The sequence below is a fragment of the Hemicordylus capensis genome, chromosome 4 (assembly GCF_027244095.1).
Source record: "Hemicordylus capensis ecotype Gifberg chromosome 4, rHemCap1.1.pri, whole genome shotgun sequence".
NCBI lineage: Eukaryota > Metazoa > Chordata > Lepidosauria > Squamata > Cordylidae > Hemicordylus > Hemicordylus capensis.
The window spans coordinates 81,084,493-81,104,441 of NC_069660.1; the positions used below are offsets into that span (position 1 = coordinate 81,084,493).

Below are 19,949 nucleotides of genomic sequence, written 5' to 3' on the forward strand. Positions count from 1 at the left end.
ACTGATATTGATTTGTTTGCATAGCCCCAAGGACAATACATCACTTATTCAATAACCAGTTACTATTCAGTGAAGTTCTGTTGAAAATATTCCTCTAGTTGCATTTCTCTGTCTTTTGTGTTTCCTAAAATTCTTCACTATTAATTAGTCTAGCAAAGAGGAAATGATTCAGTGAGGGAGACATGGCTCATTCACTCTGCTTCTCATATGCAGAAACAGAAGTGCTAGGACTCCGGGAAGACAGACCTCTTAAACTTAATATTCTACCTTCTGAATCCAGAATTGTGATGATGATGAGTAGTAGTGAATCCTCTGCATATGTTCAGAAGCAGAGGCAGCTTATTGCCTCTGGCTGCTTGAGATGCGTCACAGTGTTGCGCCTCGCTCTCTTACAGGCCCCACCCCCTCAGCAAGCCCAGTGCTGAGGCAGTCCCAGGTCCACCTGCCAGGCCAGAGGCCAGCACTGACACCACCACTCTACCCACTCGTCTTCCTGGCACCTTCTCTGTCCTGGGGCCAGTGCACACTAAAGGTAAAGTGTGCCGTCAAGTCGATTTTGTCTCATGGTACCTACAGAGCCCTTTCGTTTTCTTTTGGTAGAATACAGGAGGGGTTTGCCATTGCCTCCTTCCGCACAGTATGAAATGATGCCTTTCAGCATCTTCCGATATCACTGCTGCCCGATATAGGTATTTCCCATAGTCTGGGAAACATACCAGTGGGGATTCGAACCGGCAACCTTCTGCTTGTTATCCAAGCATTTCCCCTATGCGCCACTGCTGCTTCCTCTATCAGGCAATACAGTGCTGCCTCCAGTTTTGCCAGTGCCTGTGTCTCTCACTGTCACCATGCACTCCCTTCCAGCACTGTGTTGGGTGCTGCATTGGAAAACACAGTGGCAGTGAGAGACAGGGGCTGGCAACACTGGAGGTAGAACATGCTGCCTGATACAGGAAATAGCAGTGTGCACTGGACCCAGGACAGAGTGCATGCCCAGAAGGTGAGAGGGGGAAGTGGTGGTGTTGGCACTGGCCTGTGCCTGGGGCAGGCTGGGGCAGGGAGCCCAGGGTGGCAACAGAGATGAGGCTGAGGTGACAGCAGTAGGTAGGTAGGTGACACCGACAGTGGGGGCTGCACTTCCCTCTCCTTAGCTCACTCACTTGAGGTCATTCGCAGAATCAAAAACTGTCTTCTACCTGGGTTTGGGAGCTGTGTGTGTTCCCAATTTTCAGTTCTGTGGAAGCAAGAAAGGAGGAAAACCTGGGTAGCTTTTCCTCCAACCTTGCTTCCACATAATCATGTCTACCCAGGTTTTCCTCTTCCACACAACCAAAAATTGGGAGCACACACAGCTCCCAAACCCAGGTAGAACACAGTTTTTGATTCTGTGAATGACATCACTACCTGAGACCATCACCATGCCTCACCTGGTGGGGGAGTCATACCTGCTCAGAAGCATTTTCAATTTCAGCCAGCTTTGAGAAGGATTGATTGAATTTTCTGGCAGGCTTTGGAAACAGCATCAAATTAAGCACTGGGCATCAGAGATTTAAAATGCCTGCGCGTAATGCAAAGAGCAATGGATACAAGAAGGATGAACTGGAAGCTAGGAGGAAGAGATAGGAAACCTATATTTTACTGGAATGGCGAGACCTGCTGGGATAACTGTTATGAGGTAATGCCATTGTTGCTTATTATTTAGTGTAGCCTGGAAGGACAGTGAAAGAAATGGTCAAAGAGATGGTGTTGCAATGTATACTAAGAACAGGTGTACTTGGCTGATGGTCTAAGAACCAGTCTGGAACAACTACTGAAAAGTTTCTAGTTAAATAAATGAATAAAAAACATACAAAGTGATATAGTAGCTCTCTCACCAGATCAGAGGAGGATAAAGCATTTTGACTGTGTTTTTTTAGGAATGTGTGAACCACAGAAGTATCAGTGAAGGGATTTTAAGCTACCCAAAGCTGTTTTGGAGTACTTACAGAGTTGAACATAACAGCAAGATAAATGCATGCCCAATCAGTATGCACACCAGGAGTTTTTGTATGCTTCAACAGAGAACATGCGCACACATGCACAAGTCTGCTCTTGAAATTCCTCCAGGTTTCAAAAGGAGCATGCAATGCAGCACAATAAGCAGGTCCAGAAGTACTAGAATGGATGCCAACATTCTGAATGCATGGATGCAATTGTTTGGGTCCATATCAATGTGCTTGTGTCTATATAAATTGAATGGCGAATTAGAGTGCACTCCACAGAAAATAAAAAGCATCAGGAAATCAGTAGGGCTGGAGTCTATTTCTCTAGCTAATATAAAGAACATCTACAAAGATCTATCATATGTGTAAGGAAAGTTTTCAAGAGTGTTATGCCTGAACAAGACAGCTGGTTGTCATACATTGGGCTTGTTCTCACAATCAGCAACAAGGTAGGAGAAGTGCCCAGCCAGGCTCCAAGCTCTATGGACACTCCCAAGTAATGGTTGAGTGTCAGCAATTATCAAGGGAGGAGGAGGAAGAGGAGGAGGAGGAGGAGGAGGAGAAAGTGATCATCTGCTAGCCTCAATCTGAACAGGGTGGGGTAGGGTGTGCTTTTCCTCCACCCTTGATTGGTTGCTGCCAGCCTATCCAGATCGAGGTTAGCAGACAATCACTTTCCCCTCCTCCTATCCTTGATGTTTGCAGAGCACACGTAAGGCTTGGAACCTGAATGGATACTCCTCCTACCCCGATTTTGCTCATGGGAACTAACGCATTGCATAACAGAAAATAGTTTAAAAAGCTAGCACACCATCTCATGTCCCCCCTCCGGGCACCAATAAGCATTCTACATCAGATAGCATTCTACACCCCATGAGGCACTCCATACGAGCCCACTCTCCCCGCACACAAGTGGCTAGCCCACCCTGGGTGGCTGGATCTGCTGCCCACACAATTATGGTGACTCACAATCAATCAAATGGAGTTAGCGGAGCACTCGCTTCACTATCCTCGTTTAACGGGGGGACATTTAGCTGGGCTAGCAGCTGGGAGCCACGCAGCTCCCAGTGCTGCACACAACCACTCGAAAGTGAGCTGGGGTCCCTTAGCCCGCTTTCAAGCGGTTGTGAGAATAGCCTCCTTGATTGGTTTGGACAAATGTTTCTCTACATCGCTCATCTGGCCATTGTCCAGCCACTCCCTTTTCGTTATCAAAGCTCTTTTCCTTTTAAAAAACTTTCCAGCAGATTTTGCTAAAATTTACCCCTTCACCACAAATACCATACATTATTTTTTTCTGCTAATTTCTTTTGGTGGAAGGTTGGTTGTTTTTATTTGCAGAGCCTTAGCAGCTACTTCATGATCCCACAGAGGCATAAGTGTGTTTGTGTACACAGGTGCACAGTTATATGTGCACACATTCAGCATCATGCAACACCACTACACCAACCCAAGAAGAGGCTTATATAGGAGATACAATCTTACATGAAATTAATTGAAAATAAATGTAATGAGGAATGCTGACAATCTAGTGCTACCATAAAGCAACCTGATCACCAGTAATGCCCTTGAAATAAGTTAGTGCAAAGGAGTAAGATTAGTGCATCATGAAAAACACTCATATATTTAATCTGAGGAGGCTTTGTGACTGTAGATTAACGGACCTCTTCCCAACTCTGCCTATCTTATTGAAATTATCCAGTAGATGTTGGCATTATTACACAATTACAACTATACTGGGTAACAGAAAGGAAAAAATTCTTTAAAATCATAGGATGATTGTGAATGACAAGGCACCATCTCTGTTTCCCATCAGCAAATCACTGCAGATATATTTTAGAATGGGAAGAATAGAATGGACAGACGAGAGTGAAGAGTGGTGAGGAAAGACATGGTAATAGGGGTTATTTTTAAAATATTAAAATACATCTGACTTCACCGGCCTGTCAAAAGTTTATTCTTCGCTTGTTGTCACACACATCTTATGTCAAAATGAATTCTCTGTAATATACCTATTTATTTTTAACTGGTGCTGATATTTACAAAATTGGTGGTATCCTCTGAAGAATATATTATGTACACACATGATCAACCAGACAGCAAATGTCCATTTGGAAATATATATATATAATATATATATGTATGTATGTATGTATGTATGTATATATACATATACACAGATAACTATCCTTATATACAAATAATTCATTTTACTGGTTGAGAATATCTCGGCTCCCAGCAGCCAATCAGTGCTGAGGACTCCTGTAAGTAACAATAAGTTCTATACACATTGTGCAATTTAGATACAGCTGGTGTCTAAATTTTTGTCAAGCAAACACATGGTTAAATGATTCGACATTCCCATGAGTTCTCTTTCTTTAGCAAGTCCTCTCACTATTATTGGTCCCATTCTTCCAGTAACCATGGAAACAAAAGATTCGGTTCCACGGCATCTTTATTATGAGTCCTTCTTGGATTTCTTTTTCTTATTGATTCTCTCAAATTAGGCAAACGCACACTTATTTGATCCAAGATCCTTTCTTTCGCATTTCAAGCAATAATTAGTAATATGACTTTGTAGGACATCTGCAGTGTCTCAGGTAACAGGGAAGCAGGTGCAGTTGGCTAATTACATTCTTTGCTCTCAGTAGAAAACAGCCTTACAAATCTTGAAATAATACACACAGTTCTGTTACATATTTACACATACACATAGATTTTGAAATTAAAAATCTTAATAGCACAACATTGGACATCTCATAGAAGCCAAAATGTACCCGAGAAGATAAATGACAACTAAGGGATTCATTTGCCAGCTACCACCTTAAAATGTTCCATTGGGCCAAATTGTGGGCTGGTGTAAATTAGCATAATAATGCTGAAACCCAGCCAAGTCTTTCTCTGTGTTCTGAGACCAGGATTTGCAAGTTTATGAGCAAGAGCAACTTATGTAGGAGAAGATGGCAAGGAATAGCTCTTTAAATTGCCTGAGAGAATGACATTAACTTGGGAATACTAGAGTAAGAAAAAGGAAAAGAAGTAACACTTCTAGCCATATATAATAGCAGGGATCAATTGTTAGACTCTAAAGAAAATAGAATTCATCATAACAATGAAAATTAAAGGGATGGGAGGTGTCAGATACCCTTTCATTTTTTCCAGCATGGGCATAGGAAACAAGAGAGTAGTGTGCTGGGTAGAAATAGGTAGAAATAGTTTTGTAGCTGCTTCCCTCATACACACAAGGAAATCTTGTATGGATTTAACTAAGGCAGACCTGCTCAACTTAGGCTCCGCAACTGTTTTTGGATCACAGCTCCCATAATACCCAGCCACAGTGGCCAATAGCCAGGGATTATGGGAGTTGTAGGTAAACATCTGCAGGAGGGCGAAAGCTGAGCAGCCCTGAACTAAGGTTTATTCCGCAACAACTCCTTTTTTCCCTTCTCTCCCTTCCTTTTCCTTTCTGACTCCTCCCCCACAGTCTCTACAGCATCATTTGAATGACAAAATGTGACAAATGTCCAAAGAAACAAACTGCAAAAGTTAACTGGATAGGATACAACAGTTATTCTGCTATACTGCAAATATTGCTGGTAGTTTAAGGATAGCATGAGCTGGAAGACATAAAAGGCAATGGGGTTTGAACAGATTCTGACCAAATGGACAGAGATCTCTGCACAATCGGGTAGTGAATGTCTGTACTTTGGATAATATGGGGGCTCAAAGGGCTCCTGAACATGTTGATGCGTGTTTTGCAAAGTGGGTTCGAGGACCCTGCCATCAGGGAGCTACATCAGCCATGAAAGGCTGTTTTGGCTATTGTGCTTGAAAGAGATCCTTACTCTGTAGCCCCAGGCAGTAGATAATAAAATAAGGGATGTGCAGAACCAGTTAGATTGCGAATCAGACTGCCATGACCCAGGCCAGTTTGAGTGGTTCAATCATGAACCACTCCGAACCGCTTCAAGCTGGTTCGTTGAACCGACCGTCCCAGACGATCATTCGATGCAACCTGTTCACATACCCGCAGTTTGGTCCGAATTCGGTTTGACTTTGGACCAAACCGCTCCAAACAGTCTGTGCACATCCCTAAATAAAATCATTCTAAAAGGATAAACCTATTGGTCTGTTGTTGGAGCAAAACCCACAAAGAGATTTGTGATAGACCAGTTCATTGCAGCACTTGCTTTTGGGAGCTGGTACTCACTTCATCAGATGCACTGACAAAGGAGACTCTAGCTAGCCCAAGAATGCTTAGGCCACAATACATCTGGTAAACATCATTCCACAAAAGAGCGGCAAAGTGCTCTATAAACAGGAGGGGGAAAGGCGGGGTGTATAAAATATTAAAATGGGATTGCCTCTTTCTCCAGTAGGGCTCTGGGACTTGAGGGGATTACCAGACATCGCCCTGTGGCTGCCTGGATGTACCATTCTTTCCATTGTGCTGAAAGCCTTTTTCCTCTTCCTTGGCAGGGTGTGGGATCAAAAAAACAAACACAGTACTCGGAGTAATTGTGTTGCTGGCCACTGAAAAATTCCCACAGCCCTACAGTAAATGCATCCCTCTGTTTCCTCTGCCCTTAGGCCAGACATCTGCCCCTTAAAGATGCACTCAGCTCTATTGTGCAGCATTCATGCTATTTCAGGGCCCATTTCTCCACTTGCTCTGTTACTCAGTGCCTAGAAACCGTTTTGTTACAAGTTCCTCAGGTGGAGTGGAAGGGAACCTAGGGTACCTCCATTATTAAGGAGCCATGAAAATGAAAAGTTGTTTAAATGTGAAAGGTGCACAGCAAACAAACAAATGCCTTAGCTCATAATTTGGCTTCACCTGCATAGTAACATAAATAAAATCCTAGTGATGGGTCCAAACTGCAGACTGCAGATCCAGATCAGAATTCACACAGACCCCAAGGGGGGATTTGGTTTCAGTTATTTGAGAAAAGAGAGAAGGGATATTAGTCCATTTCTTCAGTGGTGGAGAGTGTCATGTTTCAGCCAATTTAACCTTATAAAAGCAGCTGGATCTGAGGCAAGATTTGGGCCCTTCTCTAGTGTATTGCAAACTCCAGAAAGGCTAGGAGATTTTAGCAGTAAATTCAGTAGCTGACCCATGAATGATTTGATTACAAAGCATGGCCTTTTTTGAAGTAGTTCCTGCTCTTTCACTTTTCTTCTGTGGGTTTATGCACACATTATGCCCATATTTATAAACCTTCATGCGGCATGCTTTTAACACCATTCTAGGTATAGCACAGTGTTATACAGGTTATAGAAAACAATGCAAAGATAGCTGCATAGATATGTACACCTATATACATTTTCTAACAGCTGTTATGATTTTAGGAAGTTGATCATTTTGTCATCCGTCTACCTTAATAGGCATTCATTTTCTCTTTTTTCAGTGGCTGTTTTGATGTGGTTTGGGGTTTTATTTTGTGATTTTATGATCTGAACAGGTCACACCTAGATTTTAGAAACATCTATGTTTTTAATTCTAGCTTCTCTGCTGACTCTTTCTTTTGGCCCTCGGAAACATTATGACATTTCTCTGGTTAATTTTGAAAATTTAAATGTGGTTATTGGAGGCACATTCAAATGATTAGTGAAAGTGTGCCGAACTGCTATTCAACCTTGTTGTCCTAGTCCTGCAAGCATCAATTCAAAGGCAATAGTGCAATGTCCAGGTCACATATTGTGTCACTCATCATCATTCACATCACAGGCGACATCCAAAGGGTGCACATGACACATGCACCCATACTCTAAACCCACAACTGCAAATGGATGTAGAATTGTCTGTTTTTAGCTTTATGTTTTTTATACCATTATCTTTTAAGGATGTCTTTAGCCATCTTGGGGGTCCCTCAAGTAAGACAGAGGCAAAATAAAATACTGCAAATAAATCATTTTTCCTGGGCACAAAATACAGCATAGTCAATACTAGCAAAATGTAGTATCCCCACAACATAAGCTCAGCCTTGTTGAGGAAGACACTTGACCTATGCATACCAAAGAGATAATAAAAATGGGTAGTCCTGAAAGGTCCGAACTATATATTTGTTTTTAAAAATCCAAACGTGACCTTGTTTTAAATGATTTTAGAGTCTGCTTGGGAAATATTGTGTGTGTGTGTGTGTGTGTGTGTGTGTGTGTGTGTTTGTGTGTGTGTGTGTGTGTGTGTTATGGGAGCATGTGATATTTAAACCAAAACAATTCAAAATGGACATTAAAACATGAGAGAACAGACTGAGTACTGTTAGTTGTGCCCAGGAATAGGCACTGTGAAGGAGGCCATAAATCCAATTTGTATAGAAACAGCAACCCTGTTGCATTCAGTATGACCAGTATTTGAAGCTGGAGGACACGGTTCTTCTCATTTGTAGGGGCAGAACTGGCTCCATTTAAAGGTCTTCCATTTTGTGCCTATCTTCTGGCCCAGATTCTAAGACAAGCCTACAACTTTGACTCATAAGAACATAAGAACAGCCCTGCTGGATCCGGCCCAAGGCCTATCTAGTCCAGCATCCTGCTCCACACAGTGTCCCACCAGATGCCTCTGAGAAGCCCACAGGCAAGAAGTGAAGGCATGTTCTCTCTCTTGCAGTTGCTCCCCTGCACCTGGTATTCAGAGGCATCTTGCCTATGAGGCTGGAGGTGGCCTGCAGCTACCAGACTCAACAAATCAAGCCTAGCCCACCAGCCATGTATTGCAGCCAGCCCCAGCCCCTATTTTTGCAACAACAGACAGCAACACAGGAGGATGTTTATTGAACCTAGTGGATTTCAGTGAGCTTTATGGGTCCTGGACTTTTCTAAACTTTCCTTTTTAAAAGGTATATAGCCCTCATTGATGCAAATAACAGATGGGATGATGTGAAGATTATCGGCTAACTCGGTTAAAAGTACTGCTTTCCTGAGTCTTACACTTTCTTGGCTCTTACACTAATTGGCATTGGCAAGCAAGAAATCTTACCCTGACTGGCAAGTTAGGAAAGGAGCAAAGCACCTTTCTGTCCTATGTAGTGTGCTATGAAGAAGAGGCAGGGCTTCCCCTTGCACCTCAGTGATTTAGCAGCCTTAATTTTGGCCTCATGAGCCAGAATCTTGAGTTTATTCAACACAAACAGCAGATAGAGGTAGTAGAATGGACTGTCCCATTTCAAATGAAGGATATAATTTTTTTTAAATGCTCCCCCACAGTAAAAAAAAAAATCTTTCTGCAAGTATGATGATGATGATGATGATGATGCTTGCACATCAGCTTCCCTGCTCTGGTTTTCTACTTGCAAGTTTTTATTTCCACCTCATTAAACTGCATGTGTAGCCAAGGACTTAGGAAGCTAAAAGGAAGAAGCAAGATTATTCATGTACTAGCTGAGACAAGTTAAGTCCAGCCTCTGCAACAAGTTAGTTTAAATGATCAATAAAGCCACATATATATGACCTAATTAGAGCCAGAGCCACAACAGGGCTTAGCCCTAGAGTCTTTTCTGAATGTCAGCTTGGTTCAAAGTGCCTCTGAGCATCTGCAGAGTGACTTGCTTTCACTACTGAAGCATTCCAGCTTTCCCTCAAACCTCTGGGAACTGAATTCCAGGTCAGAATGTGATGCTTCCAGGCAGGCTTGAGCTCCTGAACTGTTGCACCACAAGCGAAAGGCATTTCACAAGTCCAGGGGGAGCACATAGTATGAGGGCAGGCCAAGCTTCTTGCAGCAGATCAAGAAGCAGGTCTCAGACCTCCAGGAGCATCCTATCATGACTAACCAGAAAAATCCTTCCTTTTCACCCCTCCCCTAAATCCACTCTCCACTCACCTCAACTACTTCTGTCTGGGCCATTCTGATAGAAATCTAAGTAATATATACAAGGCCGTACTATCTAGATTGGAGAGAAATTTAACCTATTGGCTCTAACACAAATTAGGAATACTAATTTAGCACCTCCGGTTTGCACATTCATGAGTTACATCATCTTTGTTAGACACCCAAGAACTTCTGGGTTGCTGCTGTAGTAGCCTCCCCACCCCACACCCCCAAATAGCCAAGGCTGCTTTTCTATGCTTTCTAGAATGACCACCCAACATGAGGCTTCATTTCTGTGGGCTTTGGAGGCAATTGTTTACCACATGCTAAACCCCAGTTTATTGCTTTAGGCTTATCTAGAGCATGGGTTAAAATGTGCCCTTGACCCTGAGTTACATCCCCAAAGTGACACAGGTAATTTGGTGCTACAATTTTACTAGATTGCAGTCTGGACAGGGCATAAGCAAGCCTCACAACTCTATGGTGAGAAGACGGCTGCCTGACTTAACCTGCAGATTCTGCCATCCTCCTTTCTGCATTCATCATAACGCTCCTGTCTTACCATCTGCTCCTTCCCACCTGCTGTGGTCTGCAGCTTCAGCTCTGCACCACCACACTCTGCAAAGGTACAGGTCATTAAGACTGCTCTAGCAGAGTGGTGGGGTGAAGCCAGGCACGTAGGTTAGGATGGAGGCTTCTTGCTGCTGCTATCATGAAAGTTACTTGTGTCTGGACTGCAATATGATAGTCAAAACAACCATACATACGTTTAAAATCTGACCTTGGACATAAGAGAGCTCTAAACCCTTTGAAGTTTCTCCTGCTTATTTCTGGCTTCCTCTCTCCCCATCTGCACAACATCTAATTATTGCACAATCCCTCTCTTAATGTAGAGAATCAATATGCCAGCATCTTAGTATTAAAGCAATAACTTATATTAAAAACTGGCCATTTAGATTTCCTAGTTCAAGGGTGCCAACTTTTTGCAGCACTCAGTGGTAGTGGATAACGACCGATAAGGCCCATATAAGGCAGACTATTTTGGTCTAGGTCCTGATACAGCAGAAGATTCATAGACAACGAGAAGCTCTGTCTGATACTACACTAGGGTACCAAGAGGCCTTTCTTAGTTTTAACCCATCCCGGGAGTGGAGATATTTCCTCTAGAAGCCTGACTGATGGCAGCTTTTGCAAAGTCACTAGCCTGGCATTCTTAAATTGAGCTATTTCAGAACAGAAATCTTGTATAGCAGGAGCGCAGCCCTCCTGCAGATGTTGGCCTACAACTCCCATCATCCCTGGCTACTCACCACTATGACTGGAGATGATGGGACTTGTAGGCCAACAACATCCAAAGGACTGTAGTTTGACCCCCTTGTTGTATAGGGTCATAGTTAAGAACAGAACGATATAAATTCAGAAGGTGCTAACCAGCTTCAGGTCATTGCTTCTGATGGCAATCTGGCCACTGGGATGGCAGTAAAAGAGCAGCTGTTAAGGATGCATCCACACCAACATTTTTAACATGATCTGCTGTGGGGTTTTGCATAAAGAAGAGGTACAATCCAAACTAGATTGCATGACTTGCTTTACTGTATTGCTTTTTTTGTATTCTAGTTCTGGGCTTCTGGTTACCACCCCCACCCCCATCCCACCATTACAAACATTTTCTAGGTCCTCATTAAAAAGGTACCTTTTCTGCAACTGACCTGAAAGGACGTCTTGAGCTATCTCCCTTCCTGAATATCCCACCTCTCCTCCTTCATTATCAGATCTTTTCACTTTAAAAAGAAAGAAAATTGGTGCTGGATTTGCACCATGGCACTTATACACCTGCTTGTCTTACACACTTCTTCCAGTTGATTGTTTCTTAAGCGGAAGCTACACATGGCCAGTTCCCAATGCCGTTTCAAGAGTCACACCTTTGCATGCCTCACACTTTTTGATACACTGCATCTAATCTAGTGCGAGGGGGCGGATTAAAGCCCAGTGGCTGACATCCAGACTAACACTGCATTCGTGCAAGCATGTTGCATTAGTGCAAAGATGTTGCACTAGCTAGTTCCACTCATTCAGGAGCCTGAGTTCCAGACTACTGTTGCACCAGTACAACAGAGTGCACTTGCACAACCTGTGGTGCACCTCCTGCTGTCCAACCTCTTCCTCAATCCATTTATGTTGGAGGGAACAATGCAAAACTATCTGCTGTCCTTGTTGCACAAGTGAACTGAGACCGCAAGAAATTGTGCAACTCTGAGCATCCACTCAGCTATGTGCCCTTCTTGCCCATGTGCAAGAAGTCCATTGGACATGTTGCACATGTGCAACGTGTTAATTGTAATAGTACAGCATTAGTCTGGATGCCAGCCAGTTCCGAGAGGAAAAGGGGGAGGTGCATGAAAATAATGTGGCTTTGGATAATATGCAAAAGCAAGTCCTGGGGCAGCTAGTGTGATTAAATGGAATGGAATAAGAGTGCTGGTCTGGATACAGCCTAAGATGCTGGGGAGCAGAAGTAGAAGCAGCACACTGAAGAAAGAGAATTCCATACTAGATAAGTTTCATTCTCATAAGCCTACAATGACATAGATAGCCACCACTACCACTGAGGTAAGTAGGCTTAATTTTGGCCCACAGCTCCCTGGAGCTCTGTGGATTCTACTCTGTCATTAACAATGGAGATCGTGCCCAGTGAATTTCCCTGAATTAACCCATTCACCCATGCATCCTTGCATAGACAGATTTGCCCTAATGTTCAGGACAGGCAGTCTGTCCTGTGTGGATTGTCAACCAAGTATATTTCTTCCTTTTACACACATGGAGGGATGGAGAGGACAGGATATTTTTAGCAGTGGCTTAAGGCAATAGGGAGGATTATTCCATTCCTGCTCACTGCAATGCAAGATATTCCAAAATTAGCCTTTTAAATTCATCGCATACTTGGAGAGCAAGTAATCAGAGATGCAATGCCAAGCTAGTCCTTTGTCAGCATTCTGCAAAAATGGTCCAAGGCACTATGACGTAGATGGACCTAATCCTGCAGTAAAAGTCCAGTACTGCTGATAGTTTTATATAGTTAGCAACAATCATGGCATCTCTCCTTTTTTTCTACTTCTTTTTTGTTCTCTTTTGTTTTTTGAACCATTATAACATACATTGTAACATACATTGCAGCCAACAACCAAGAGGTTTACAATGGCCTTTCATTGAAAAAAGGGAAGTGTGAGAGAATGCTGAAATTGGCCCAGTTTTTATCACAAGAACCTAGCATCAGGCTTTGCAAAGAACTCTTGACATAAGATCCTTTTTCAAATTGTAAAAGTCAGCTTCCCTGCAATGTGTATAAAACCAAAAGAAAGTCTGAACAAAGGACCAATTTTGCATGCATCTGCTATATCCCATTTAAAATAGAATTGCTGGGATATATTGGCCCTTTGATGAAAGCACAGATTTAACTCCAAATCAATTCATACAATCAAAGTGACTTCTTCAGAGTGCAGGTGGAGGAGAGAGTTGTGTAGAGTTTTGCATATGCTAAAGTGGTCAGGTGATAATTTCAGCATCTAGTCAGCCTGCAGTTCAGCCTGTGTTTTCCATGAACAGTGCAGAGCTGTTGCTAGTGAGTTGGGTGCTGGTAAAAGTAGACTCAGTCAGTAAAAGCAGGATGAATTGCTTGCAAGCTGGCTATATGATGAAGCAACTGCACAATCATTTCACCACATGCCAGACTCTGCACACATCCACTCAACTCCTGCTCTTAACATGCTGGTTCACAGCAGGTCTTGTGAACTGACCCTCACAGTGCATTCATCCATATCAATGCGAGATCAGGACCAATAAGCAAGCTACCTAAGTAATACATGCAGGAACTAACAAATCTTGTTGGGGAATTTCTGCTGTGCTCCCTTGGCAATGGTTTGGAACACTTTCTAGGACTCCCAGTTGTTCTAAAATTAGATATATATAGTTCAAAATATACATCTCCAGTGTTTTTTAATCCAGTTGAGGACTTCAGGATTTTTATGCAGTGTGAGGAGCCTCCATTAAAGCTGAAGGGTCAAATTTGCCATAAACACAATGCAGGAATATTAATAAGGAGCTGGGGGCAGTGGTGGGGGAGGGCTGATTTCATTCTTCTGATAGTCCTATTTATTTCAAAGGCAGCTTTCTCAAGATGTTGATAGCAGAATGGTTTTTTTATTGAGGTACTATCCTGTCCCGAGAGCCAAACCGGCACTATCAACAGGGTGCCAATCCAGCATGCCACTCAAATAAAGTGCCACCGCCTGATTCAAAACAGCTAATTTGACTCTGAGAGATGAGATTGGCCAGGTTCTGCCACCATATTACACTTGGACATTTTCAGCAGATTTATTGGCTGAGAGTGGAATTTGGTCCGTTTTATTCTAAGCTATAGAATGCTGTGTCCATTGCATGACATCCCAGTGGAGAACTCTTAACTCCTAAGCCATGCATCACACATATTCACACACAGCCACTTCCTCAGCTACTAAGAGCTAGCGGATGTAGCTCTATTAAGACCTGTTTCCCAAGGACAAATTGGCCCATACCTGAATAAATGACCTTGGGCTGACATTATTGCATAAACCTGTGCACTGCCAGAAGATGCATTAAAGACTTCAAGCTAGATCCAGTATACAACAATGCACTGGTTTAGATGAAGTAATTGGTACTCTGTACCTTTGCACATTAGCTATGGATCTCAATCTGTCTCTCTTGTAAGCACTATGAATGATCTCTGAGCTCTGATCTTATATACTTGCACATCAAATATTTGCTTGACAGTATCATCCAGAGATCCATTAATCAGAAATAAGCCTGAAAGTTTTACCATCTCTGGACAGCTATAGATACATGATACCAGTATTAATTATCAGTTGCTCCTTCCATGCTGAAGACTGGTGTAGAATCCTTATAACACCTTCCCTGGATTGCATACTCATGCCAGCAAACATTTGGGGGCATTTGCCATGTTTATCAAATTTGTGGCCAGCATTCATCCTTCCCTAACCCATTGCTTTTTGCCTTTTATGTCCATGAATTTCCTTTTGAGCCACAGGAGAATCTAGAAACCCTATAAACAGGAATATCCTATAGTCTACTTAAGAAAATAGATATATTTGTGTATTAAATATTAAGATCCATGCAACAAATATCCATGCAGCTGTACTGTAATACTGGTTAAATTTCACTGCAGTATAAATATATTCTAGGCCACTGCTTAGTTGCTCCAGCATTTGAAACAAGATGCTTTTCAGTTCTGAATAGGTCGGTGACCCCCAAACCAGAAAAAAATGCATGTGTTGTTTTTTGGAAGGGGAAAAAAAATGTCTCCAGGCTCTTGATGTATCTCGACCAAAGCAACAGAAAATGTCCTACTAAACAGAGCCTCCCGCGAGCCTCACACTGACATGCTGCAGTGGAAGAATCCAATGCAGCATTTTTGGTTCAGAAGTATGACCCTGCATGGCATATTCTCCCTTTGGCATTTCTGATCTGGAAATCTGGACCTTAAAAGTAATTTGAATGGATGTTCCAGTAATTAAACTATGCATGACCTTTTGTATAATTCCTGAAGCTTGGAAGCTAGATGTTATAGTTGCATACTATTTCCTTGGGATATATTTTTGCATGGGTTGAGTTCTATTATATGATATGTATTTAAGTGGCATTTGTTAGTTACTGTTGTTTACATGGGGAGAGTTTTTCCCACCCTCAAATGCCTTTCATCTGGTATTGTGACTGAATTTTGCCTTAAATGTTCCATATAGTTGGAAACCCAGAATTCTGTGATGGAAAAAAGATTGCATGAAAGCTTATTGAGCATCAAATGTTAAAAAGAGTCACTTACACAACTATTGCTTTCCATGCAGAACCGATACACGTTGTAGAACATATTGTATTAACTACAATGCAAGGTATTATGCAACATCTGCAATTGTTCCACTTGAGTTTTAAATATGTTATCAGGGTGGATGCTTTTTTTAATTAACTAGACATCAGTTAGCATTTTGGTTATGTTAACATAGTTTGTGTTAGCTAGGGTGCAATTGGCTGTTTTCAAGTTCTCCTCTCTAAAGTCCTCATTACTGTTATTCACACCTTCTTGTATCTCCATATAATCAGACTTACTAATAGTGGAGGCACTTCTGCTTTTCTTTAGGTCAGGGGAAGAAGGGATCTTTGGGCAGCTGGTGACTTGCAAGTATTGAGCTTGCTCCTCTCCCTCTGTCTCACGGTGATAGAAGTAGTTGAAGTTGGACACTATAACCGGCACTGGTAAGGCAATTGTTAATACACCTGCAATGGCACACAAGGAACCAACTATTTTTCCACCTATGGTTGTGGGGACCATGTCTCCATAGCCAACTGTTGTCATGGAAACCACTGCCCACCAAAAAGCATCTGGAATGCTGGGGAACTGAGATTCACTCTCATCAGCCTCTGCAAAGTAGACAGCACTGGAGAACAGGATGACACCAATGAAGAGGAAAAATATCAAGAGACCCAGCTCCCTCATGCTGGCCTTAAGGGTTTGTCCCAGGATCTGCAATCCTTTGGAGTGTCTGGAGAGTTTGAAGATCCTGAACACCCTCACCAGACGGATCACTCGGAGGATGGCTAGAGACATGGCCTGCTGTCCTTGCTGGCCATCTTCTGGTTTCTCTGCTAGTTCTGTCCCTAGTGTGATGAAGTAGGGGATGATGGCTACAATATCAATGATGTTCATGATGTTGGTGAAGAACCCGGCTTTGCTGGGGCAGGCAAAGAATCTCACCAAGAATTCAAAGGAGAACCAAATTATGCAGAGTGTCTCTACTATAAAGAAGGGGTCTGTGAAAGATGTTTGCTGATGAGACCCCAGAGTGTTATTGGAAAAAGGGCTCGAATGGCTACTGCTGCCATGCATGTCTTCATTTTCATCCCGGAACACAGGCAAAGTTTCCAGGCAAAAGCTGACAATTGAGATTAAAATGACCATGACAGAGACAATTGCTATAATCCTGGCTGGCCCAGAGCTTTCCGGGTACTCAAATAGCAACCACACTTGTCTCTGAAACTCATTCTCTGGTAAAGGCCGTTCTTCTTCCTTGATGTAACCTTCGTCCTCCCGAAACATCTCCATAGCTTCTTCCCCAAGTTCATAAAACCGTATCTCTTCTGAGAAGATGTCTAAGGGTACATTGACAGGCCGTCTCAACCTGCCACCAGATTGGTAGTAGTACAAAATAGCATCAAAGCTGGGCCTGTTTCGGTCAAAGAAATACTCATTCCGGAGAGGATCAAAATATCGCATTCTCTTTTTAGGGTCTCCTAACAAGGTATCTGGAAATTGAGCTAGTGTCTTCAGCTGTGTTTCAAACCGCAGTCCCGAAATGTTAATGACTACCCTTTCGCAACATTCATGATCAGTTTCTGGGTTGTAGGTGTCCTGAGGGTGACCAGGCAAAGCTGCTGCTTCATCTGTGGGGTCTCCAGTAGCAACTGTCATATTTAGGCCTTTAATGAGAAGTTTTCTCACTGTCCGGTGGTGGAAGGAGGTTCAATGAAACTCTAATATCCGTTGAAGCATGTGTTTGGATGATGGCAATGTGGAGAAAAGACTAAAAACAAGCCTGTCCTGCTGAAAGAGAAAAATAAACAATAATATGAGGATTTTTCTTTCTTTCTGCTTCTGAACAATATATACACATGCATGCTTTGCCTTGACTGGTTTTAATTTGCCTCCTCAATGCAGCCTGAAAAAAATCTCTCCTCAGCATACTGTGCCGTTTAGGAAATGTTTAAAAATACAAGGAGAAATGAGGAAAGCTTTCTCACTGGCAAATCACAACTTGTTTTTTCACAGCCCACACAGTTTATTCAAATAACTTCAAAGACTGCCCAGAATTTTTGTCCTCCACTAAAGCGTTAAGATTTACCCATGAGGCACCTGAAACTTCAGCATTAACCACTAGGAATACTCTGGTGGCTCAGACTGAGAGATAAACATTAATGTCTCTATTGCATCAAACAACATCCTACATGTTAGCATGCTGCATTACACATTTCATCTTCAACTTTTGCAATACAGTCTGCTTCTTCTCTTCTCTCTACCCCACCCCCACCACTGGATCTTCCCTGCTCTAGTCTGTAAGTGCTGTCTTGTTTATCTTTGGTTGCTGCATTTTTGTGCTGAGATGCCTCTCTAGAATTGCCAAAGGAATAGCAGCAAATGAAAAACAACCTGTATTACCTGAAGAAGCATAACTCAGTATCTCTGACACTGATTATCTGACCTTAGAGAGAGAGAGAGATTGTTTCCAGGATTCCCACAAGTCCCTCTTATAATATGAAAGAGGGAGGAAGGTAAGGAGGTGAGGTGTGTGGAGGTTAGATCTAGTAATGAGACCGGGCAGAAGAAAGGCTTCTTGGTGGCTGTTGCAGCCCTTTCTTTAGGACAGTGTCTGCCTCAATTGAAAGCCTTCTGTATGATAGTGGGAAGATGCTATACTCAGCAAAACACACACACACACACACAACCACACAACCCCTGATGTCCCCAGTGTCCTCAAGAAGTGTGATGTTTGTTGCCTGGAAAACCAGCAGTAAGATAGAAATGGAAAGGTGGTTAAACAGCATCTGCAAAGACCCAGTTTTCAAACAGTCTTCCTTCCCTGAACTGTATTGCAAGCTCTCGCTATCCTGGGTGAAATGAGGAGAGCAGTTGTGGCAGCATAAAAAAACAGAGCTGCATCTATCTCACACACACATACACAAGATACATACATGCAGAGAGAGAGAGAGAGAGAGAGAGAGAGAGAGAGAGATGTTGCTGAGGGTAAAAGTGGCAATCTACACACCATTTGGCATTTATGTCGCTCATGCAGCCTGGCTGGTGCAGGGTCCTCTGCAATGTGGTCTCTGTCTTGATCTTTCTTCTCAGCAAAGGAAACAGTGCATCATGCTCTCTGCCACACATAGCTCACCCGGCTGCGGCCGGGTCCACATCGGAGAAGCACTTGACTTCATTCTGTCTGTAGGACATGTCCTGAGAAGGCTCAGCCCTAAGCACCTGCAGAACACCCCATGTGGGCTCGATGTCTCAGCCAGAAATCCCCCCTGAGATTTCTACGTCCTCAGCACAACACTGCATAGCCAGCTGTCCAGCCTCTGCCTTGGTTTAAGTGGATGCTCACTGATAGCCACAGGAGGCTGTTCAGCCCTCTTCTCAGGACAGTGGATTTTCTTCTTCTTGTTGCTAAGCCCAACCAAAGGCTTTTTCCTCCCCAAGAGAGACTCCCTGGCATCCCATCCTCAGCAGTAGACAGCCGCCTTCCTTACCCACTCAGAGTCAGGATTCAAGAACTAAGGGAGGGGAGGCAAGTTAAATTCCACCTTTTAGTCTGAGCCCCTAAGACAAAGATTTTTGCATGCACCTGACCTGTTATCGTTCTGGATGCCCACCACCATCATTATCCCTTCAGGCTTTGCTTCAGAATCCTCTTTCCCTGGGTTTTCCCTTTTTCTCCTGGCTTCTAGCCTCCCTTCTCCTTATGCATTAGAAAAATAGTACAACCCTGACAAAGCTTGCAGCCTTCAACTGCTATACTTAACCCCTTGTTTACCAATGTAAAATCATAGAAGGTTATAATATGCTCCATTCTACCCCTCCCTCTTCCTTTGAATTGCTAAGAGAATCCACCCCCCTTGGGAACTGAGGATTTTTAAGGCAATATTTCTGAATGCGAAATGGCAAGTGTACTCTGGATCAAATACAGTCAACCTGATATACATAAAATGGAACAAAACAAACCTAACCTTGCTTTTTAGATCATCATTTTCTCTGTTTGATATTACAAAAAGTCAAGCTGAATCATCAAGAGAAAAAGGGAAAGAAATGTTTCTCCAAGCAGGATAATCTTTTTTATTTTGGCCGTAATCTAAATTTTCCCTCTTCTATGCCCACATCCTAATCATGATGGCAGTGTTTATCACACAAGATCATAGTGTCATCTGTGCTTAACATCTTTCACATACCTCCCCCAAACCTCAGTCTGAGTGCTACCTCAATATTCCATGCATCCTTGCTTGCAACAGATGAAGAAAAAATTATTTGGTGTCTCATGCAAATAGAGTTGGCTGGTAATGGT

The 19,949-nt window shown here is 42.8% G+C and overlaps 1 protein-coding gene across 5 annotated transcripts; it reads right to left on the reverse strand.

Moving 5' to 3' along the window:
* Positions 1 to 3,923: 3,923 nt before the first annotated feature.
* On the reverse strand, positions 3,924 to 19,379 carry KCNA2 (potassium voltage-gated channel subfamily A member 2). 5 transcript variants are annotated; one of them, XM_053245708.1, is made up of 2 exons: positions 19,241 to 19,379; positions 3,924 to 17,440 (listed from the first exon to the last, which is right to left on the reverse strand). In XM_053245708.1, exon 2 carries the CDS (start codon positions 17,306 to 17,308, stop codon positions 15,809 to 15,811), a length of 1,500 nt encoding a protein of 499 aa, XP_053101683.1. In that variant the 5' UTR covers positions 17,309 to 17,440; positions 19,241 to 19,379; the 3' UTR covers positions 3,924 to 15,808. The 5 variants fall into 5 exon arrangements, with proteins under 5 accessions (XP_053101683.1, XP_053101684.1, XP_053101681.1 ...); XM_053245709.1 differs by having other exon boundaries at positions 3,924 to 17,437; positions 19,241 to 19,350; XM_053245706.1 differs by having other exon boundaries at positions 18,786 to 19,333.
* Positions 19,380 to 19,949: the final 570 nt, after the last annotated feature.